The 25,223-nt window shown below is 45.5% G+C and overlaps 1 protein-coding gene across 8 annotated transcripts in view; it reads right to left on the minus strand.

Moving 5' to 3' along the window:
• The window catches only part of LOC138567561 (uncharacterized), a 2,466,350-nt gene that overhangs the window by 42,869 nt on the left and 2,398,258 nt on the right, over positions 1 to 25,223 (minus strand). For all 8 annotated transcript variants that reach the window (XM_069645900.1, XM_069645903.1, XM_069645902.1 and 5 more), the window contains one exon: positions 11,535 to 11,663. In XM_069645900.1, the coding sequence (XP_069502001.1) occupies positions 11,535 to 11,663 (129 nt within the window). The remainder of the gene's footprint in view (positions 1 to 11,534; positions 11,664 to 25,223) is intronic.

A 25,223-nucleotide genomic window follows, 5' to 3' on the forward strand; every position in this document is an offset into this window, starting at 1 on the left:
CTGTTTACCTTTACGTTTTTTACACTTAATGGCAGAAGAGGAAAATCAGAGCCTGTTATACCGACGGGCGAGGAGATCGTAATACTGTCTCTCGAATCCCCTGTCCTGATCTCCGAGTCCCGTCTAGCAATTGGCAAAACTATTTCCCCCATTGAATCAGCCCTCATTTCCCCTGAAATAATATTAGGTGGACGCAGTGCAATGGGGTTAATGTATTCTCTCATAGATGTGGATCCTACCACACTACACTTAGACAAGACAGATACAATTAGATTAAGTAACACAGTGTGTTTTTGGAGCTCGAGCAGGACCGCCTGATTCCCTGAGAGTCCCATTTTCCCTCCTGCTGCCCAGAGGTTAACAATTGCTCCAATTTTTCCTTTTCTTCCATTGGATATTGGGTTACAGCTAGGAGGGAAATGTCACCAGGTTGGAAAACAAGCAGTGTATCCCGGATAAAATCCTCAACTCCCTTATCCACTTCCCCAAAACCTGGCTGTTCCACGGTCTGATCGCTCTCCTCCCCTCCAAAAACACTCCCAGGGGATACCCGACTCGATCAGGAGGGGGGACCTATTTCCGTCATTCAACATGAGAATAGCAGAGTCCGTCGGGATTGTGGAGAAGGGGGGAGAGGAAGAGCAAGAGCCATCTTCATTGTATTTTTAATGGGAGTGAAGACAAGGGGTGCGAATAATGTATCATCTTACATCCGCGCCCCCTTCGACACTTCCCTATGAGTTTGAGGACCTGCCCGCATTGTACACGCAATGAGAGGAACAAGTTACTTACCTGTAACTGTTGTTCTCCAGCATGGGTCTGGCATGGATTCACATGCTCATGAATATTCCCCGTCGTCAGGCCGGGAATCCTCGGTATAGAAAAAAATCAGTATCAGTTTCGTTTCTGATCTGTCTTTCTTAATAGTAACCAATCACTGGTCTCTGGGTCATACTGCCCCCAGCCAATAACTGCCCTCTCCCTAAGCCCCGCCACTGGCAGCCATCCTCAGATTTGGTAGCACGTAAAGTGGCAGTATGACCAAGTGAAGAGCCGCAGAGGGGTAGGCGGGAGGGTTCGCATGTGAATCCATGCCAGACCCATGCTGGAGAACAACAGTTACAGGTAAGTAACTTGTTCCTTCTCCAGCATGGGGTCTGGCATGGATTCACATGCTCATGAATAAGAGAATACATAGCAGTACACACATGCACAACCACGGGAGGTGGCAACAGGCTCAACATTAAGCAATACAACAACTCAACATTAAGCATCTCTTACCTCCTCACCAGGCTCACCTTAGGCGAACAGGTTGCGCAGCACTGCCTGGCCGACCGTGGACTCCTCCCTAGAGTCCCGATCGACGCAGTAGAATCTTGTGAAGGTGTGCGTCGACCTCCACGTCGCAGCCCTGCAGATGTCCAGCAGGGGCACACCAGACAGGAACGCCATGGTAGCAGCGATCGCTCTGGTCGAATGGGCTCTCGGACAGCCGGGCAGCGGTCGGTTTGCCAACCGGTGACAGTGCATGATGCGGCCGGAGAGCCATCCATGGAAATGGAAGTCTTCGAGAGAGCCTTCCCTTGATTCACAGTCCCAAAGTTCACAAACAGCTGTGACGTCTTCCGAAAACTCTTCGTGCGGTCCACGTAGAACTTCAGCGCTCTAGCTACATCCAGCGAGTGCAAAGTCCTCTCGGTCGGCGACGAAGGCGACGGGAAGAAAACTGGCAACACCAAGGGCTCGTTGAGGTGGAAGTCCGACGGCACCTTAGGCATAAAGGAGGGGTGCGTCCTCAGCACCACCCTCGTGTCATGAAAAGTCAAGTATGGAGGCTTGCAAGATAGGGCCTGGATCTCTCCCACTCATCGTGCGGAGGTGATGGCCACGAGGAAAGCTGTCTTCCATGACCGGAACTTCAAAGGTGCCGAATGCATAGGCTCGAATGGGGCCCCCATGAGCATGGTCAGCACCACATTAAGCTCCCACGCCGAGGCAGGAGCCTTCACCGGCGGGAATGATCGGAATAGTCCCTTCATGAATTCTTTCACCAGGCGATGAGACCACAAAGACGCCCGTCCCGTAGTCCTGGTATATCGGGAGATTGCAGCCAGATGTATTTTGATGGAGGCATGAGCCAGTCCAGCTTTGGCCAGTGACAGTAGGTACGGTAGTACTTGAGGGGCCGTAATCCGCAGAGGGTTAATCTTCTGTGCACGGCACCAGACATAGAACCTCTTCCATTTATGTCCGTAGCACTTGAGAGCTGAGGACGCCCTGGCCTTGGCAAGAACCTCTCTGCAGTCGGCCGGGATGTCATACCCTCCAAACTCTAGTGCTGCAGGAGCCAGGCCTGCAAGTTCAGCGACTCCGGGTTGTGGTGAAGAATGGCGCCTCCTTCTCTGGAGAGAAGGTCTGCGTCCGTCGGCAGCTTGACTGGTGTGGACTTTGACAAGTCCAGAAGGTCCGGGAACCAGATCTGTCTCGGCCACGCCGGTGCGGGGAGGATCATCCTGCACCGGGACCTTTTGAGTTGGTTGATGAGCCGGAGCAGCAACGGCAGCGGAGGGAACGCATGAAGAAATAGGCCATCCCAGGGGAACGAGAAAGCATCGCCCATGCTCCTCGGCTGGGGGAACCTGCTGGCGAACCTCCGGCACTTGGAATTCGTCGCCGTCGTGAAGAGATTGATTTGGGGTTCGCCCCATCGTCGGAAGAGTCGATCCACTTGATCCTGGCGTAGTTCCCACTCGTGGCACGAGCGCAGCTCCCTGCTGAGTGAGTCGGCGATCGTGTTTTTTATTCCTGCCAGATGAAGAGGCACCAGAAACATCCGTTGGGCAATGGCCCAATGCCACAGATCCCGGGCTTCCTAGTATAGGGCCGGGGACCTGGTTCCGCCCTGCTTCCAGATGTAGAACATCGTGGTGGTGCTGTCGGTGAAGATCCTCACCACCTTGCCCTTGAGGGACGGACGAAAGGACCTGAGGGCCCAGAACACTGCGCGGAGCTCCAAGATGTTGATGTGGAGTGACTTCTCCTCCGGGAGCCAAAGGCCTCTTGCGTGAAGATCTCCGGAGTGCGCTCCCCAACCTTCCAGGGAGGCGTCCGTCGTCACCGTCACCTGGTGAGCTGGGGTCTGAAAGTCTGTGCCCGCCGACAGATGGGAGCGGGTACCCCACCACCGGATCGCCTGACGGAACGTCTCGTTGAGAGGGATCCTGTCCTCGAAGCTGCCCGTCGACTGGACCCAGCGGGCGTCGAGGAACTCTTGTAAGGGGCGCATCCGAAGCCTGCAAAGGCGCACCAGATAAATGCAGGAGGACATCATCCCGAGGAGGGACTTGATAGATCTTACCCTGGCCATGTCCGTGGCCAGCAGACGCTGCACCTTGCTCAGAATGGTCCTGGTACTTTCCTCCGACGGCGAGGCCAGCCGCGCCACTTTGTCGAGCTTGGCTCCCAGAAACAGGGCGACTTGCGACGGAACCAGGTGGGATTTTGGAAAGTTGTTGGAGAATCCCAGGTCCGTGAGCAGCTGGACGGTCTTCGCAGTGTGTTCCACGGCGAGCTCCCTTGTCCTTGCCCAGATGAGCCAGTCGTCCAGGTAGGGGTAGACGTGGATCCCCTGTAGGCGCAACCGCGCCACCACCGGTGCGAGGCACTTGGTGAACACCCTGGGTGCCGACTTCAATCCGAACGGGAGGGCCTTGAACTGGTAGTGCCGCCCTTGGACCACGAACCTGAGGAACTTTCGGTGTCTTTTTAGAATGGGGATGTGGAAGTACGCATCCTCCAAGTCCAACGACGACAGGAAATCGCCCTCCTCCAGCTGTCCCAGCACGTGCTGGAGGGTGACCATACGGAACTTCTGTGCCTTGATGTACTTGTTCAGTCGTCGCAGGTCCCGGATGGGGCGCCATCCTCCTGTCTTCTTTTTTACGAGGAAGTACCTTGAGTAAACTCCGGAGCCCCGAAGCCTCTTTGGGACGAGCTCGATGGTGCCCTTCTTGAGCATCGCCCTTACTTCCAACAGTAGTTGAGGGACGTGATTTTCCTTCCTGGCCACGGGAGGAACGCGAGGGCACTTCTTCTGAAACTCGAGGACGTGCCCTTGGGCCGGGCGTCCAGCACCCAAAGGTCAGTGGAGATGGACTCCCACACGCTGACGAACCTCACCAGCCGGCCTCAAACCGGGGTGCTTCTGCGGGGGCCCGACCCCACGGTCGGTTCAATCTTGTTTGGAGGCCGCCTTGCCTCCTTGACCTCCTTGTCGACGACGACGGGCACCACCTGACTTGCCGCGTCCCCTGTAGGCTTCCTGGGATGAAGATCTTGCCGCTTGGCGGTACGTGGAGGAGCCACTGCCGGATCCCTTGGAGGCACCTTGTCTGCCTCCGGAGCTCCGAAAGGACAGCCGTCGTCGTTGGAGCACTCCCAGTGCCCGGGCAGTCTCTGTGTCTGTCTTGATGGCCTGAAGGGACTCATCAACCGCCTTCCCGAACAGGTTGTTCCCGTCGAAGGGCATGTCCAAAACCTTGGTTTGTACGTCGTGGCGGAAATCCGTGGCCTTGAGCCATCCTCGTCGTCTCAAGCAAACGCTGTTGCCCAACTGACGGAAACCGGTGTCGGCGATGTCCGTTGCCACCGTGATGGCGTGGTCCGAAGCAATCTCACCTTCCTGTAGGATTTCAAGGGCCTCAGCCCTTTTGGCGTCCGGAAGGAAGTCCAACAGAGGGGCCATTTTGAACCACAACTCCCTGTCGTAGCGGGCTACGATAGCCAGGGCGTTGGCCGCCTTGATAGTCCTCGCTGCGGATGAGATGATCCGTCGTCCCATCGTGTCCAGCTTCCTGCCCTCGCTGTCCGGCGGGGAAGTTGATGTCGAGGCCGATGCCCCCCCAGCTTTCTTCTTTGCCGCCGCCGAGACGACCGAATCCGGAGTAGGTTGCGCCCGAAGGCACAAGGGGGCAGCGTCGGGGACCCAGTACTTCTTCTCGTACCGGTCCCTCTTTGCCGGCGCCGTGGCAGGGTTCTTGAGGAGAGCGAGCCCCTCATCCCAGATGTCATCAAGAAGCGGTACGGCGAGGACCGTCTTCCTTTTAGCCTTGCGCCGTTGGTAAAGGAACCCTTCCTTCTTCTTCTCTTCTTCTTCTGGGCAGAGCTGGAAGAGCTCGGATGCCCTGGAAATCATGGCATGAAAGGATCCAATCTCGTCGGGCGTGGACGCCCGAGCAGGGGGTGACGGGGGACACGTCCCGTCGTCACCTCCGTCGTCATCTGTACCTGTCGTAGCCGTGTCCGTGCCTGTATCATCCCCGTGGGTAGTAGACCGGGGGGAAGGCAGAGCAGGCCGCAGATGTGGGAGAGGTGGCGTAGGATGCGTCCTCTTATGCGGTGGACTTTCCGAAGGTCCTGGCTCCGGTTCCCCCGTCGGGTCTGGCTCAGGTACCTCCGTCGGGGGGAGGGGCAACCTTGTCCTTATCTCCGAGCATAAGGACTGAATCGCTGACAAAATGGCCGCCGAAGTGTCCTGCGGCGCCGGAAACGACGGGCGCGAGGGCTCTTGAGGAGCCTCGTCGGCGACACCGTCGCTCTCGTAGTCGCCCTAGTCGGGATCCCTCCCGATGGGCTGGGCCTCTTCCACGACTTCAATGAACTCTTCTTCAGAGGTCGTGTCCGTATCCACGATGGCCACCGGCCCCTCCCCCACCTTTTCCAACGAGGACTTCGTGGGGGTCTTCTCAATGGGCCTGAAAGACGACTCCCTCTGCGGTGGCAGGGAGACTCTGGGTCCTGAGGTCGCCTCCACTGGTGTAGCCTCCACAGGCTCAGCCAGGGCCGTTGGGACATCCTCAATCGAGGTCTTAGCAGGGTGAATTAAGGCCATTGTCACCTTCTGTACGCCTGGGGCCTTCACCTTGGGGGGAGGGTCCGAGCCTCGCTCCCCCTCTGCCGGAATCTTCGAGATCGACCGGGGCCTCTCCAGAAGCTTCGCCGGGTTCTCGGACTTCCTCTTACCCGAGCCAGAGCGTTGGCTCGTGGTTGATGGCGCCGGGGAGGATGCGCCCTGCCTGGCAGCCAAGGAGCCCGACCGTTCGGCGCTCCCGGTGCCCGCAGACTCGCGGTGCTTAGCCTTTTGTTGGTCCCCCGTCGCCAGGGCGCCCTCACTGGACTTAGAAGACCGCTCAGACGTCTTTTTCTTCTTCTCGCCTGACAGGCTTTTCCCTTCCAGCCAGTTGGCGAGACGGAGGTGGCGATCCTTCATGGTCCGCTCCGACATGTTCCCACAAAACGCACAGTGCTTCTCCGTGTGCGTCTTGTCCTCATGGAGACAGTAGAGGCATAACGAGTGCTCGTCCTCCTGGAAAACATTCTGAAGCTGGCATCCAGGGCAGGTCCTGAACAGCTTCCCGGGCGTCGAGCTTCCTTTCTCCTGGGCCATGTCCGGGGTAGGCCTCGGAACTTCTGGAATCCTCCAAAAGCGTAACTCGATGAAATCTTCACCCTTGAGGGATGTAGAAAACTCCGAAACGGATCCCCGTTGATCGGATGTAGAAACGGTGGAGCTTGAGGCTCTATTTAACCGAAAAATGAGAAAAATCTCCTGAAAAAGTGCGAAAACGCAGCAAAAGCTCGAGAGCTACAGCACGAGGACTCCCAACACTTGAACATGCGGTAAAAATCTGAGGATGGCTGCCAGAGGCGGGGCTTAGGGAGAGGGCAGTCATTGGCTGGGGGTAGTATGACCCAGAGACCAGTGATCGGTTACTACTAAGAAAGACAGATCAGAAACGAAACGGATACAGATTTTTTTCTATACCGAGGATTCCCGGCCTGACGGGGAATATTCATGGGCATGTGAATCCATGCCAGATCCCATGCTGGAGAACTGAAAGATCCCTAAATCAGGAATATTCGGACTTAGAAACACAAAACGTACCAATGCTAGTATCCACCAAATACGCCTGTTCGCTCGGCGGCCAGTCGAACACGCGTACAGGCACTTGCAAGGGCACTTCCGCGGGGCGTGTGCTGGTCCCTGGGCCTGTGCTTGATATAAGGGAAGTGTGTTCCCAGAGGCAAGACTTCCCAGTAGCGTTAATTGAATCTACGAAAACAGAAAACTATAAAATGGTTACGTGAGTGGTTACGTGAAAAACAGTGAGTAACTGCAGAGTCCAAACAAATGTATAGTTCAATATTAGCTCGGAAAGTCCACAAGGTAACACACCGTAGCTTCCAAAGTAAGCGCGTAGAAAGGCAATCGGCAGAAAGACTCTCCCGGCGAATAGGCACTTGCAAAAGCACATCTGTGAGTGTAAAAGGACAAGGAGCTGTGAAAGGTTGGAGGTGATCAGTTTACCTCTGTTTAATTTGGGTTCCCGAGGACGGGCCAAGCCCTTAAAAGGCTGAGCCATCATTCTGAATTTTCGTTGACGAGATCACAAATGAGACTAAGACTCAAAGTACTCTTCTTTTATGCTTTTTATTACACTGTATGTGCACAGGGTGGTGTTAAAAAGTGTCGTTTCAAAATAAGCAAAGGCAGATTGCAACATAGGTCTATTAGAATGTTGCTCGTGACTGTACAAACTAACATGGAAATTAAGATGGCCTTAGGGGAGCCCTTCCACTAAATGCAGGAATAAATGCCCGCCTGAGCTCTTCTAGTCCTTTTTCAAGAGATATGCAACGAAGTACACACCAGGCCTGCCTCTCATTGCAGCACCGAGTTAGTCTATTTGCTCCTGAAGGTTGTTCCCTAGTCCTGTCCACCAGGACCCTGATGTTCGAGGACCTGTAAAGTAAACTGAGAAACATGGCCCTAGCCTCACTTTTGAAACTCTGCTCTCTTTCTGTGGTTTTGGGGCTTTCCATTCTCTCTACTCCCAATATGACCTACCTCACACCTTTGATGTAGTAGCACTGCCTTCTCTGCCTTCCTTGGACCTAACTGGTCTGCTAGCACCTGCCTACACTTTTTAGCTGTTCTCACATTTCCCCTGTTCTCTTGTCCTATCTTCTTCTGCAACCTTTGGGGTTCACTTTCGATCTCGCAGAGTATTTCTTTCTCACTATTTGGGACGCTCCTTTCAGCCTCTAATTCCTAAATTGCCCACCTCCTTCACACCATTGGGCATAACGGTCTCCTCTGTCCTAATGTTTCACTCGCTCTTTTGTCTTCTTCACCCTTTTGTGCACACCTGTCTCAACTCTCCAGATCTCTCTATCCCTTTCTCCCCACCGCTTCGGGTACAATTATCTCTGTTCCTTGGGTGCCATCTGCACCCACACCTAAACTCGCTGATGGACTTCTGCCCCCCGACCTCCAAATTGCTGGGTGACCTCTGAACCACAACTTCTAAATCTTTTGGTGACCCCTGCACCATAATCTCAAAAACTCTGGGTGGCCCCTGGTCCCCCAAAGGTCTGGGTGAGCCTTGCACCAGAGTCTCATTTTCCTCCCTCTTCTCCACCAGTCTTGGCTTGGAGTGGCCTCTAGGGTCTCCTTCCAGCTCTGGGGTCTTGTCTCCTCCACTGAGCTCTTGTCTGGTGACCCCATCTCCAGCAGCTCTCCTACCAGATTGAGCTAGAGTTATGTACTGTGGCCTCTCCTCCACCTGGTGGTGGTGGAGGCACCCCGGACAAGGGTCTGTACCTGTGTCTGGAAATGCTTTATCTTAAAAGGGACATTTATTATACTAAGCAATTGGTTGTCATGCCTTAAAAATTATCAATTTGTATTACTATTCTTTCTGGTTAAAGTATGTTAAGAGTAGATTTGGGGAAAGTTGCTGCAAATGGAGGTTGTTTTTTTCCATGGCCGCAGAAGGGAAGGAGAGATGTTTTTGAACGGGATATAAAATATTTTACTGCACTGAGACTTTTGATTGTTGCTTCCCTTAGTTTCTTTAAATTTAAGAATGGAGGAGTCCGTTTAGGTCCATTTATTTATATGCATTAGCAATTGCTGCTTCTGGTTGGACATCGTTCCTGAGCTGTAAAACAGCACACACTCGTCAGTACTTGTAAACAAATTGTTTTATTTTCCTTGACGTTCATCGTTTTTGCAGATACTGGCTCTTGTGGATAGATGAAAATCTATTAGATAGTTATTTAGCATCCCAGTACAAAGTCACATTACTTCTTAGTTATTGAACATCCATCCGTTAGAGGTTTTGCACTTACCAACAGGTAAACCATGCAACGTGCAGAGTATTAATGCCGTCCATGCCATTTTACTGGGTTGCAATTCACATGTCTTACTGATAAGTCAATGTTTTGCCCTTTTAAAAAAAGGCAAATAAACATGCCAAGCGCAGAGGTCTGCAGGGGTGACTAAAGTAGTGTGTTCTCCTCAAACGACACTTTATTTTTATATCACAGTCATTAAGGGTTTCAGCTCCTCTGGGACACACTTATTTGTTCTGCTGTGAAGAGGCCATTAGGGCCGTCCCCTGATAATCTGCAGCTACTCACTCCATCCCGCCACTACTCTATTTATACTCTGCCTCAGAATAAAGTCACACACCTTTGCTGATGATATGCAAATATTCCCTATGGAAGCATCAGTCTTAAACCAAACACGGTCACTTTAAATACATACTTGCTGGCCAAATACCTATTTGAAAGGTATTACCCCATCACAGACATAGTTTCTCAGCCTTCACCTCTTTGCTGTGGGGCACTGAATATACTTGGAGATTAATTAAGTTCCCGGCAAGGCATATTTTATCAAACCCAAAGATAAAACGAAGGAAATTCTCAATTGTAATCTATGCACCCTACAGCTGCCCCACCCAAGTGAAGTCCTTTACATATATTGCACTGAATTCCTTCTACCCATTCTTTATATATTATGTATTTAAATGTAGCCAGGGTAAGAAAAATTGCACTAACTGAAAAATGTTTGTGTCCGAATATTTTTCCAATACCCTTTTACATTAGGCACCCCATCCTAAGCATGGCACACAGTGTCGTAACCTTAGTGGGGCCTTGGTTGAGGACTCCCAGGGAAAAAGATCAGTGAGCCAATTCAGGATAAGAAGCACAATGACAAGGAAGCTAGTACCAGAGTTACAGCTTAGGATGTTTGACCTAACAAGTACTTGCTGGGATGCTGTTTTGCTTAGAAATTAATTGGTCGAAGGCAAACTTTGAAAGAAGCTTTTGTTAAACAACACGCTGCTCAAGAGCTAGGATTACCCCATTATCTTTCAGAAAGATGCTTTTGCAGGCAGACATAGCTGTGCTAGATCACTCAATATGATGCACACTTAGATACAGACCATCTGAATGTATTCAATAACCATTAATCTTACAGACAACTCTTGTAGTCAGAAATTGCCATTTTAAATGATATAAATGTGACAAGAATGTGGAGAACAATATACTACTGGTATTCATGTTGACATTTATGAGTCCCTCACCAAATGCTAAAAAACAATGGGGATTTCATGTATACTTCAAAAAACCTTTATTTAACGTACTGTGGGAAGAGACAGATACGTGTACACATGCCTTGCGTTTCACATAATCACATGACTCATATCACATAGCGAGTGAAAAGATGGCAGGAAGAGAACAACAGTGCAAGCTCCTACGCACCAGAGCAAGTCTACATCACCAGGCCCATCCGACAGCAGCTCAGCCCATTTCGCCCCCCAGGAGCAACATGCGCTGCCGGATGTATTACAGTAAGGCAAAATGTTGCATCTGCGGGGGCTTACCCTCAATCTCTGGGCAACTGTCTGAAAAGTCAATAAAAGGGCTCCACACAGACAAGTATTTGGCGTATCTCCCCTCACGAATTGCAGTAATTTTGTCTGCCACTATAATGTCCCAAATTAGTTTGGCTACCAAGCGAAAGTGCCCAATTAGTGTGGCCAGCGGACCCGACAGATGAAATAGCCCGTCACCTGTGTCCTCCAGCAATACCACCCGGGGATTCATAGGAAGAGACAGACCAGTAACAACCTTAATTATGGATAGCACCTCCTTCCAAAAGAGCTCTACCACTGCACACATCCACACTATATGGAAGAGCGAACACACCTCCGTGCAACACCGCCAACAACTTAAGGCTGAAATACGATGAAGCCTTTCTGGCGTCAGGTACCACCTGAGGCAAAATTTGTATGCACATGCTTTATCCGTGATGCATCTGGATGATTTATGCATTCTCGTCCATATCCTCAGCCAAGCCTCATCTTCTATTGGCTCCCCCACATCCTCTTCCCATCTACTCATTTATGGACACCACACCACAGAGTCCCCCTTGTCCAGCAGTCTGTATATTTGTGAGACTCTGCCCCGGGAGACCCCGCTGGACCGTCGGCTCAAGGGCGTGTAATGGCCTAGTGGCTCCAATCTTCGTGGAGGGTTGCGAAGCCCAGAGTCTCAATTTCATGTAGACTTTATATACCAAAAGCTTTTTCTCATACAGGTGGCTATTGCCACCTCCATGAGTGAAACCTAGAAAGGAGAGAATGGACAGCACAAAATAAACAGTTGATAGAAATACAAGTTACCATGCGCCGAGGTATTTTCAAACTGATCAGCAGGTCCAGGGTCTAAGGGTTTGTTCCGATCACCTTTTCGCTCCTCCTCTTCCTCTGTAAGGTCAATGCAGGACTCGCGAGGACCATCCCATTTCCTGTCTACAATAGGGGGGGGGGGGGGGAGAACATGGGTGTAGAGATTACGAAATGATCACCAACAGACATCTTCACGTTCAGGCGTAACAATGACAATCACCTGGCCGTGTTGGAATAACTCCAAAGGGCGTTTTGTTTTTTATTCTATGAAAGAGATAATGTATATATTTAATTTCTGTTTGACAATCTGTTTATAAAATGCCAAACTATCATATGTGACAAAGTCCCCTACCTGGCCTGGGCAACCTCCATTATGGGTTACCAACAATGCAGGAAGCATCCACCCCAAGCTCACCCTCACTTACTCCCAGTGCAAGGGAGCGTCTCATGGGGTCAATTTGGGACTGGATCCCTTTAAGGGAGACACCCCCCTACATCTAGGAAGCAGAGACCATACGGGATTCAGGAAATCAGGCTCCCCCCAAAGCATAGTGTTTTTCCTTCAACTGAACCCAAGAATTTGGCAGCTATTGGCTTGTTAGAGAAAAGAAGGACGGTAGTCTGGCACACTTGGCTAAAATGGGGACCTGAATTAGGAAGGGAAACTCTCAATCCATCTTTCCATCGATCCATCTATTAATCTCGCCATATATCCATTACCACATTCATGGTCTCTACTGAAAAACAGATGTGCTCAGGGCGTCCAACCAACGGGAAGGGGATTAGGATGTGAGAACCAGAGAGAGAGAGGACCAACCATGAGAACAGACTTGCTAGCACCAAGTACAACATCAAAGGTGTGAGCCACCCTCAATGGTAAGACCCATCAGGACATCTCTACAATGGCAACTTGAAGCAGCTGGCAGCATGGGCACCTGTTTTACTTTCCTTTGAAAGAGACTGGAATGCAGAAACCGGGGAATAGCAGTCAGAGAGGACCTTCCAACAGGAGGGACGGGCCAATCCCCAAGTCCCACAGCAGGGTATTAGGTAATCCGCAGAGGCAAAGTACAACAACCAATCCCCATCCCAGCTGACATACCAGAGTCATCCTTTCACCAGAGAGTGGGACTTGGGAGGCAGGGCTAAAGCCATATAAAAACCTAAAAGCTTAGTTTGAGATTGAAAGTGGTTAGGAGACTGTAGACATTTTGAAGCTAGTTGGAGGGGACAAAAGCAGGACCTGGAGGGGGAGCAGAGCCCAGGAGGCTGGGAGAGAGGACCAGAACCCAGACCTCACTGAAGCCAGGGAGCTGGAGGAGAGACCCAGGTGACCAAACAAAGGAGCCAAAAGAAGTGGGGCTGCTTATAAGGAGTGATGGCCTGAGAGAGCATGGTGCTCAGGGGAGTGGAGAAGTTGCAAGATAAAGTTGTGAGTTGAGAATCATTGAGGATAGGGGTGGTGCCCAGAGGGGTAATGGAGGTTTAGAAAACAGTTGTGAAATGGGGAAAGCCATTGAGGAGAGGTGTGAGGGAAAGTAGTGAGCTGGAGAAGATCAATAAGGTGATGGATGCAGGCACTGCAAGCGAGAGCTGTGAGTTGGAGAGAGGCATTGAAAAGATGGGTGGTGCCCTGAGAGGAGAAGAAGATTGAAGAAATAGGAAAAGCCTGGGAAAAAAGAAGAAGGTGCCTGAAGAAGTATAGGGGCTGGGAGTGACAGGGGTAGAGATTTGGCACTGGGAAAAGGTACCCAAAGGAAAAGTGTAAAGTGTGCAAAGGAGAATACAAAGGGAGAAGAAAGTGGAGGAAGGAACAATGAGTTGCTACAGGAGTTGACAAATAAAGTGGCGGAGTGTAGATTAGTATGATGTTCTAGAGAACAGGAGTAGAATTTGGTACAGGAATTAAGGCAAGAAACAGAGGAGTGGAAAGCTGGGATATGGTTACAAGAGGAGCAAGGCAAATTCTAGTTGAGAGAACTTGATCAGGGAAGTGGGGTATAAGCTGGTGAGGAGGGAGCAAGGCACAAAGGAACCACATGATGGGGAGTAAGAGGACTTTACCATCCTCCTGCCCTACCACACTGTCTGGGTCGACATCTACGAGTTTGGGACCTACCATACCCACTAAACAAGCCCCTCAATTCCTGAAACCCAGATTCGGAAGGCTCACAAGAAGGCACAGCACCTCAGGGTACAGATGCCGAAGATCGAGGAGGAGGATGTGGGGCCAGCAACTAGTAAACAAAGCCTCCGGCTACTCAGTGTCTTGCTTTCTCCAAGGATTTTTGGATAGTCCCCAGGAATCCTGGTTTTCATGGTAAACAACTTAAGAAAGAAAAGGAGAAAGAAAGATGGTGTGCCCATGAAAACCAGGATTGCTGCAGAGTAGCCAGAAATCCCAGGAGAAGGCAAGTCACAGCGAAACAAGAGAGACTACTTCAGCACTCAGTTTGCTTATAACAAACTGTTGACTATGCCTGCAGGTAAGTCATGTTGAACTTTCTGTTGCTCTCAGTGCTCCAGATAGGATTTTGAGGTGTGAGTATTTTACTCCCTATTTTTAAACCTTGAGAGTAAATGTGATTTTAAGAGAGTAAAAAAGGACTTTTCTCCTTTGCAAGAGAGTAAATTGTATGTGACATCCAGCTGACGTGTGCAAAAACTGTATGGAAATCATTACTATGTGGCAGCTTTCTTCATTATGACAGAATACACCTCTCATTATTTCTCTGTCTGGCCATTTGATCTCTCCTGTATATATTTAAATGTTGAAATCACAAAACCCCAGCCAATTACATAGTAAAGCAAACATGAATTGTATTGTATTGTGCGTTTTGAGGTTCGATAGCAGAATTGTCTTTTGATGTTTGGTGAAAATTGCTCATTTCCTGAAGCTATTACTACATAATGGTGTGCCAATGTTATGATACGACAGTACAGAGAGTCAAGGATTCCATGCTAAATTCTCTACCTAATATAATAGTCAAATGGTTATTTATATAGCGCTGTACATAGAACAAATTTATCACAATAATCACCAAACCGAAGTCAGTACTCCTTTATCAACCTTGAAAGGATGAAAGGCTGAGTTGAGTTGGCCTTGCCGGGATTCGAACCTGCAACCTACAGTAACGAGTGGTCAACAGGCTGAGCTATCTTATTGGCTAGCATCCTTCAGAGGTCGGTTAACTGAGTTTCGACTGAGGTATAATAATCACAGTACCTAGATGTTGGATGAACCATTCATGAAGCGCTACATAAAGTTAAATACCTATCTGGATCATCACAGGGACATGTTTTGCTGAATTTCTATTTTAATTACATTTGTTTGTCTTTGAACAGCACTTGCACTTCCTGGAGAGTCAGGTTTTGGATGTTTTAATTGTAGTCTTGAAGATTTGAGAGGCTAGAACACCTGTGATTGGTGTAATGAAAATCACTCACCCTTGAGCAAAGCCTCTGCTGCCACTGTCCATTTATAGTAATATATCCCATTGACTGCAAGGTTCAATGGATGTAAACTAGACTGTGCATAGTCATCATTTTACACACTGTTTTTATAATTAGAGTGTACATTAAATTATAAGTGTAAAAATGATGTGCCTCGGCATGATTATGCACACAGCACTCTGAAAAATACAATTGTGCAATACTGGTTTGCTTTCACTGCAAAAAAAGCTTTATTTGTTACAAAATATTAATTCTCAATTGTAACTTAGCAAAGTACCTGCTAAGTGCCTCTTTGCCTCGCACGCTACTCGTCTGCCTCTCTCCTGCAGTAGATCTACTTTGCCGTAAACAACATCTCCTGACCAAAAAAAGCCTGTAAACTCGGCTTAAATATAAGGCCCGCCCCTTTTTTGGCACGAAGAGTTGAAATCGTGCTTGCGCACGCACCTAGCGAAGTACCCGCTAAGTGCCTCTTGTGCAGTGGATCTACTTTGCCGTAAACAACGTCTCACTGTATTTATATCCATCAAGATTTTCACAGGATTTGCAGAACGCTATTTGTACCTGTATTGATTTATATATATTTTTCTTTTTCTTGTCTAGACCAAAAAAAGCCTGTAAACTCGCCTTAAATATAAGCCCTGTCACTTTTTGGGTGTGAAGAGTTAAAAACGGGCTCGCGCACATACCTAGCCTCTTCGCCGCACTCGTCGTGACGTTGAGGCAGGACGGTAACTTGGTAGGCAACTTCAAGCATACTCGTGCATTATCTAATGATAATGATAATCTAATGATGATGCAGCATACAGTACCGATCTTGAAAACCGGTATGCCACTAGGTAAAATGCTGTCTAGACAAGAAATCAAGCAGCGGACTCAATCTTCGAGTTCGTGGAAACAAGCCCTAAATCAAACTTGCTCGACACCAACCGGGCGAGCGGATCGAAAATCTCTGAAGTTCTCATTTAAAGAAGACTCATATTCAGATATAAGTAAATTTTGTAAAGACATTCAGCAATCCGTTAATTCATCAACGAAATCGGTTGGACTAACGAAGGCTGATGTAACAGAAACATTACCTACAAAGGCGCGCTCTAAAATCTCCAAGCCCGTGCAAGCTCTGAATAAACGTTTAAATGCAGCAACACTCTGGAATGCGATTACAGCCTGTTTGAATCCAGTAGCAGGCATTGATTCATGTGAATCGGAAATAGGTACTATCACATCCGTGATCTCGAGCAAATCTTCGATGTCTGACAGCGTGTTGTTAAATAATGTCCCTGCTACAGCAGACCTAGTAGTTCCTAACAATCTGATGTCATCAGTGCCAGATGATGCGGGTGTAATTGATTTGGACTCAACTAACTCTTGCTTTTCTGATCATTTGTTGTCTGGCAACCTGTCGGGTTCGCCAGTTCTGTTTCCTGGCATTGTCAATCTCAATCGGATTTAGTGGCTTTGTACATAGCACCAAACCGTCGAAAATCTATGGGATCCTCAATGGCTCCCAGTACCATGATACAATTGGAGCCAATATCTAAATTATTAGAAGTTACCTTTAACACAATGAATTTGTTGCTGCAAACAATGACCAAACTATTCGAAACTCTAGATGGAAAACTACCCATTCAGAGCAGTCAAACAGAGAAAATACTACTATGGCAATCTGATATAATCAATTTATTGAATTATAAAGCAGAAGTAATAGGAGACCAACCCAACTGCCCATTAATTCTATCTCTACTTTTACCCAAACGGTGCCTTGTGAAGTAATAGATAATCCAGTGTTCTCAGTTCCCTTGTTTGACAAAATTGTGTACGATAAAAGCAATGATATCATTCCCCCGAACTCAAGAGGATGTAACAATTGATGGTAATCATTCAGCCTCACTTGCATCCTCAAAAAGAGCATATACAATCTTTGCAGATGCGGCTAAAAAGAAATCAGGGGTACATGCTCAAGTGAAATTGTAAAAAAATCAAAAAGAGCTGAAAAAAACAACCACCACTAAAACGAAACAATTTTTTAAGGCAATTAGCATGCCAAAATAAAGTTCCATAATAGCATCTAAGGCCGTATCAAAAAAGTACCAACAACAAGGGCTAGCCAGAGTCAATAATGGTATAATTAATTCTAATGAGAACATAATCCCATTTTCACCATTGGATGACGTTGTTAGGGCGGTTGCCCTGCAATAACGCAACGATGAGTCCGCTGAGAGCACCTCCGAGTCCGGAAATAGAGTATCTATAGAGGTGAGCTCAACAGACTATCATCGTAAAGAGATTTGAAAGGCTGAAGATGCCTATATGACTGGTTGGATGGCAATACCAACATTTGGTGCTGCAACCAGTAATGGTGATGTCCCAATTAAGCCTTGCACCAGTGACGATGAAATACATATGACCAATGAACGGTCAAACACTAATCGAGATCAGGTTAGCAGTAATACACATAGTGAAGAGGTAAAGCCTGCATCAAACAGCACACTGTCAAGAAGTACTGGTGGGAGCAGTATAGACTCCAATTTAGTAGGAGGCCTTCCCAATCTTGCTAATGATGGTATTGCAGCCTGCCCTACAAGTCAAGTGGTTTGAACAAATAATAATCCCTCGTTAGCGGAAATGACTCCAGAGATAATGCAGATGATCCAAACAGCTGTAGCAAATATGAATAATCTAAGAGCCCCTAACAACGTCACAATCATTAGTAAAGGGCTTAATTCAGTGAAGGGAGGTCAAAATATCACGCAACCTGCAAACCGACCGGCCTTTTATTTTCTTACATTGGCCTGCCGACCCCTTCCGTTTACACAATACAATTTAAACCGTCATTCTGTACTAGCTATTTTCTCAGATATACCACAACTTGAAGACATCATGTCAACAGATATTGCCATTGTGGAATTTGTCGAAGACACAGATGTCACTTCGGTAAAAATCTGGATGAACACGCAAGTAATTCAAAATATAATTTGGTCTGCGAAAAATCATCTACTCTCTATGGGATTTGTAATCTCAGCTGAACTATCTCAAGTAGTTGATCCCAATAGTACTAATACAATAAATACAAATAAGGCAACACCCAATGTCTCGTCTGTCCGACAAAATATACCAACCATGAATCACAACAAATGCAATTGTAAATGTGCTCGGGCTCATAATTAACTATATTCAATCACAAATATGCTTGAAATGTCCTTGCTAAATTGGAACACAAGGGGTTTCAAGCATTTGCTCAATAATAATGAGAGTCATCTAGCAAATTTTGACATAACCATGTTTCAAGAAACGTGGCTTTCAATTCCCCCAATATGGGATAAATAAGATATCTTTTTGGACCCGGTGAATAAAGCAACTCGTGGGCGTCCTACATCGGGATTGCTCACTGCCATTAAAATAGACTCAGGTACAAAATCGGAAATATGGGCAATGCTAAATGCATATATGCAATTACTAAAAGTGACTATGCAGACAACTATATGCGCCTTGATTAATTTGTAATGGAGGAATATCAGATTTCTGCTTCCTTAAAGATTTAAACGAATTAATGAATATGGTCATTTTCGAATCCTCAGTATCTTATATACTAATTGTGGGTGATCTTAATTTGAATTGTATATCAAAAAATTCTTCTAATACTAAGGGTAGACTTTTCTATTGGTATCATTTTGTAAATTCATATAATCTGCATATGCTTAATGGAGCGTTCAAATCTGATATTCCGCCCCATCCAACATGGCGCCGGGGATCTTGCAATGCCACGATTGATTATGTCTATGTGAATGATGTCCTGTTTCATCTAATTTTGAAGTATGTGTATCTGAGTCGGATGCAAGTGATCACGATCTGTTGATAGCTAAATGGTCCATAAACAAGAAATGTGTGAATGAGAGGAAGACACATCAACAAAGCTTTCTTACTATAAACTCTGGCCAAAATAGGCCATGATGGTCAGAAGAGTCGTTGAAGCATTTTAGTAAATATTTAGCCACTGAATTAGATAAAACAAGAATGGGTTGCTCCAAACATGACATTATATACAGCAACATGATGCAGCTATTTCAGAATCACACCTCAAAATCAGCAAAGAAAAAGTGGAAACTACATGTCTATAATCATGATGTAAGAAACAGAAAATCCTTGTTTAGATTGCAAAAACGGGAGGCCCTAAAATATCCCATGGCCGCCAGAAACGCCATTCTAAGTCGCATTAAAACAAAATAGAAAAACTGGTTACGATCTAGAAGAGCAGAACTCTACCAGAGGAATGGAGCAAACATGCGGAGTATATTGCAGTCTAAAAATATAGCCAAGACTTGGGCTATTTTGAATCAAACAACACAAGGCACCCAAATAGCCATCCAAGCATATGGTGTCACAGAACAGCAATGGATAAATCACTTCACAGAGCTCTATGCTGCCCCGGCAGAATGCTCAAGTCTTGAGTTACTAGATACCCCAAACATTTTTTTTTTAATTTGACATACAGGACATTTTATATTTTATAAAATAAAAAAGCTAGTCGCTCAAGAGCTTGTGGTCCAGATGGGCGATGAAATCAGACTTTGAAACAACAACATGATCTCTGGGCAAACACTCCATTCAATATATACACCTCTATAAATCGCACTCAAACGCTACCTCCGACTTGCAAGCACTCAATAATTGTACCAATTTATAAAAAGGGCGATCAGCGATTGCCAAGCAGTTATAGGCCGATCGTACTTTTAGATGTTCCCGGTAAAATATTCTCTCAGATTCTGTTGAGACAATTCAACAAATGGACCCTGAACTTACAACTAAGAGACCCATTCCAAGCTGGCTTTGTGGCAGGTCTGGGTACGACACCTAACATCATTACTCGTAACATGATAAGGTCTGCTTATGCTACCCAGAATCAACCGCTATACTTAACATTTGTTGATTTCTGGGTCGCGTTTGACTCCATTGATTGCGCGTTACTATACAAAAAGCTAAGCGACTATAAGTGTCCATCGTCCCTTTTAGCATTGATCATGCTCCTGCGTATAAACACCTCTATGCAAGTCAGATTGACTTTTGGGGGCAGTTTTCAACCAGCATTAGCACACAACGAGGATTCAAACAGGGATGCATTCTGGCATTTACTCTTTTTAACATGTTTATTTTAGATATGGGAGAATCGTTTACAGATGTAATAAGTGATGCACCAAAATTGGGCAGTCAGAGAATTAGTTATTTGTTATATGCAGATGACCTTGTTCTACTGTCTTAACTCCTGTTGGTTTACAAAATCTGCTGAATCAACTTAATCTGTATGTGCGAAAGAATAATCTTGTGATAAACACAGATAAAACCCAAATTGTAGTATGTAAAAACAATGCTAGATCCAAAACGAACTCACATAAGTGGAAGTTGCAAAACACGGTCCTCGAAAGGGTTTCGCAGTACAAGTATTTGGGTGTTATTATAGCGGATACAATGGTGAATGATGTGCACGAACAAGATCTAAAGTGTAAATTACAGTTCTTAATATCACAAGCAAAAGTTCTGTGTTATAAATATGTAAAATATTCTTATAAACATATTGTTCTATTCTACCAGCAAAAGGTGATACCAGTACTGATTTACGGCTCAGAAGCCAAAATTCCAAAAGATCCCAAATGCTGGGATGTTAGAATCCCAGTTCTGGAAAAAGGTATTACATATACTGAATAGTACTCCACTACCATTAATACGATTTGAGATGGGCTTGTTGTCTTTATATTCCCAGGTGGTGTGGAAAATGTGTACAATGCTCAGAAAATGCTTAATAGGACTCACCACACCAAACATACTGGGTGTAACAGCTCAGTATTTATTGTTAGCAAATCATACATTTCCTAAGGTCTGGTGCCAATGTACATTAAATGCATTGGCGGATGCTTTAGTTACCTTAGAGATACTCCTACAGAATCCAGTACGAGCAAAAACAAAAATCTATCAACATGATTGGATTTTCAATCATAGTAGCTGCACTGCCTATAAGGACTTTGATGTCCATTTATTTGGACATAACAAATATAGAATCTTGGCTGATTATTTGATCAAGTGCCCGTCGCCATAGGCAAAAAATACCTGCGTTTTAGACTAAATTTGTGGCATACCCAGGATGTGCTGGCCAGAAGAAAACAAATCCCACAAGAACAGAATTACTGTCGATTCTGTAGGGATATCTCACAAAAGGAAACACTTCAACATTGTATAGTAATGTGCCCCAAGTTAAATGATAAACGTCAACAATTTTTCAAGAAATTTATCGCTTACTATTGTCCAATGAACCCATCTCAAATCTGGCAATGCCTATTTACCAGCACAAAATTGGCAGTTAGAGTTGCAATCGTGCAATATTTCGATTCAATTTTCCCACAATTAGGAAGATAAGTTTCAGAGTATTAAATGCGAGTTCAGCACCAATTGGATAATTGTCAAATGCCTCGGAAAGGTTAAATTTGATTGAATTTATTTGTTAAATTGTAATTGTATTTATTTGTTATTCAATTTTGTATCTACGCTTATTTTTCTTCTATTTGTGATGTTCGATATGTGTATATTTGAAAGGTTTATTATTTGAACCAACCAAATAAAAAATAAAAAAAAATAAAAAGATTGCAACTTAGTTTTCCATCTTATTAATTATAAAATCCTAAAATTCTAAGAAAATAAATATGCACAGTGCTTCTGTTTGCTCCATGACCATCAACACAGCAGAAGCTAAATGGAAGGAAACCATTCCTTATATCAAAGCGCGCAGTTTCTTTTTTTTGAAAGGCTTCAGAGAAATACATTCTGTTTCAGTGGCTTGCCATTACATCCATGTAGATAAAAATCAAAAGAAGTCTTCTGGTTTCTGTCAAGTAACCTGACCTTTGCACAGCCGTCTGCTCTAAACCTGTGTGTAAATGTACACAGGAAAACAATAAAGCTGACGTATTTACAAGATTTCCATGCATAAAAAGGCCTAGTACGCACTTTATCTGGAGGCCTGGTTGCTCTGAAGATTTTAGTTACAAATCACGGACAAATCCAGACACCTTTCATTTTCACTTTGTGCCATCCCTGTATATTATTTTGCACCTGCACTGTTAAAGTTCCCTAATAAACCACTCTGAACTTAGGTTTTCAGTGTTTGTCTGGTCATTGATCTCCTTCGCCTATGGGACCATACAATACAGTAGCACATTAAAACACAGTATGAGAATTACACCAAGCTAGCAAAAACCTTCTTCCCCCTTTTAGTCAATTTTTTCTAAGTAACTTTAGAATGGAGCCCAACATTTGAGAAACATTTCGACCTTGCCGTTACCCTCTGATATTCGTTTTTCTCTATAATAAACCTCAAGTAATTCCACATAACAGTTTGGTCACACTAAAGCAATCTCATCTTTTAGACAGCGAGCCATCAGTAACTGTGCAGTTACAATTGCTTAAAAAGAATTAACTTCCCACAGCTTCTCCATGAGTCCCCATCTTAAAAAGTACAAAAATGAAATTAAGATTATTAAATTTGATATCAGTAACAATATAATTGAGCATAATTTAGCCTTATATAACCACAATATCCGCTCAATCAGAGTAAAAAACATATGAATCAAGCCTGCCATCAGTGTCCTACATCGTGGGCAGTAACACAAAGTAACAAGATACAAACTATCAAAATGATATGCAGGTAGCAGAAATTCAAGCTGCAAGCGCCTCACCAGCCAAAGAAGTCCATTGCTACCTCCATTCTAGACATATGCACAGAGCATACCATTTGTTAATCGCCAAGTGTAAAATATCACTAGCCGATTGGCTAAGGGAAAGTGCAAATTTTGCACCCTGTTTAATATAGGGTATAATACTGAAATAAAAACTTGCAATGTGATAAATTGAGTTAAAATACAAGTTTTACAGCACAAACTAACCTTTTCTTTAAGATACTTATTTATGCTAGGCCCTATAACAATTCTACCAAGTATTATATCTAATATGACTTAAGCATGAGAAGCCAGATGTTCAATCAAGTAGGCCTTAATTTGTGAAAACTTTTAAAAACAAATTAAAAGAATTAAGACTTTTACTAAGCTGATACTTTTGTGTACTTGTTTTTTTTTTTAAGAACAGGGTATCATTTCAAACAGAAATGACTTATAAAGTAGCAGTAACATAGAACAGAGGCACTCCTAGTGCTTTGTTAAACCAAAGCAACATTTATCAATGTCATTTAGGAATATTAAACCTCCAGAAAGAGTTCCCAGTTCTGAGCATAGGTGTGTAAGAGGTTTCATTGCCCCTTTTTTAATTATCTGTAATCTCTGTACGTAGCAATGACCCTACCTTTACCCACATTCCCCAAAACTAAGCATGTTAATCTTGGCAATACAGAGGACCACTCCAATTGGCATTATAGTTATTGTTACAAGGTTTTTCAGAACCATTCCTAGTGTAGAGGGTTCTGGGAATCCAACCCACATTTCTAAACAAACTCTCACCTGGTAACACAGATAAGCAGTCATGCTAAATCTAACCTAACCCCCACTGTGATTCTCCTCCCCTGAGCTTCCATCAAAGGTCTATCACAATGGCTCAGGGGGATGGGACAGTGAGGCAGGTGATCCTCCAAGGCCCGCGACGCAGAATCAAAGTACCATACAGCGTGGACGTGAGAACAACCGGGAAGTGGACGGCGCAATGTTTTTGCCAAGGCCTCAACCCTTTTCTACAGAGGGCCGTCCTCTAAACCTACCTGGCATAAACCAGAACGTACAGCCCTATAAGGCGCGTCCTATTGGAGTCCACAAAACCCATAATGAGACACAAGTAAACATTCTGCTTTCCAGATCAGTGAGACTGGAGCAACTGGCACCAAGATCCGAACAGCATTTTTGAACAGTTCCTCACTGTTGTCTATATGGGGTGCTATACCTCAGTTATCTTCAATTCGCAGCAGCAACCTAGCCAGAATTGAACTACCTAAGTGGAACAGCACCCAGAATTGGGCTTTAATTGAATTTGTTTCACCAGTGGCTATCTCGCTATTATCTACATGTGCAGGAACCCTATTGTCTATGGGCTTTGTCCCTTCCAGTCTGCCAACTGCAGCCCTCAAATTATCACCACTTGCCACAACGGCATGTCTGCAGCAGCAATGGAGGATAGCCCCCTGAGGGGCCTCGCCTTGCTGGCCTCGGTGCCGGTCCTGAGCCGTTACCTGCCTGTGGGGGAAGACCAAGGGAGATCTGCCAGCGAGCGCCGTTTACTCATTTTTTTTCAACATTCATGGGAGGACTATTACGAGACACCATGATGTTTTTTTGTTAGGTTAGCCTTTCAATCTTTACTGTGCTTATGACACACTGAGTTTAGTATGGTACTGAGTTTTGACACAGTGTCCATATATAACCTGTTTTGCCCCTCATACTTCCCTTGACAAAATAAATGGATCCATCGAAGCTCAGAGGAAGGGCAAGAAGAAACCTTTGCAGGGGTATTTCACATTTTATACCTGTAATAATGTTTTGATTCATGCCTCTAGATCGCTTTTAGGCTGTTCTTAGTTAACTATCCATATAAACCATGGACTATATTTCTTTACTATTCTATGTTTAATGCGCATATATTAACTCTACAAGAGAATAAATATACATAATTGCTGAACAAGAAAGTGAGAACTTTATTGATGTGTTTATATTTATGAGTATAAAAGACGGTTCTATGTGATTTTACTGAAAACAATTACAAAGAGGTATTTTTCAGTTTTTCAGAGAAACATTTACCGATTTTTTTATTTTTATTGGGGGGTCCCCCCACCAAGCCCCCTGTTTCATTACGCTTATAAACCCATCCCAAAACCCTTCCCACCCGTTTTAACTCCTTACCCCACCCCATATATATATAAAAACATTCTGTATTTTTTCAATCTAATTGTTTCTCTGAAAAATACCTTTTTGTAATGATTTTCATTAAAATCACCGGATACCATGAAAGACACTATATTGCAAGTGCAAACATGTGTTGGATCATTAATAAAACTGTGTAGATAATTTATATTTATTATTATACACACAAGGGTAATGAGCATCGATTCATCCAGAAGGTGGACCCACTGCAATATTGCTGTCCAATGATAAGCCTGTCATGCGCTCTGGTGTAACAGTTTTGCTTTCTCCAGAGCCATGCTTTGAGTACAGCACTAGTCTCTGCCGCAAAACCTGCCACAGCCCCCGG

The sequence above is a fragment of the Ambystoma mexicanum genome, chromosome 2p (assembly GCF_040938575.1).
Source record: "Ambystoma mexicanum isolate Mex_15411 chromosome 2p, UKY_AmexF1_1, whole genome shotgun sequence".
Lineage (NCBI taxonomy): Eukaryota > Metazoa > Chordata > Amphibia > Caudata > Ambystomatidae > Ambystoma > Ambystoma mexicanum.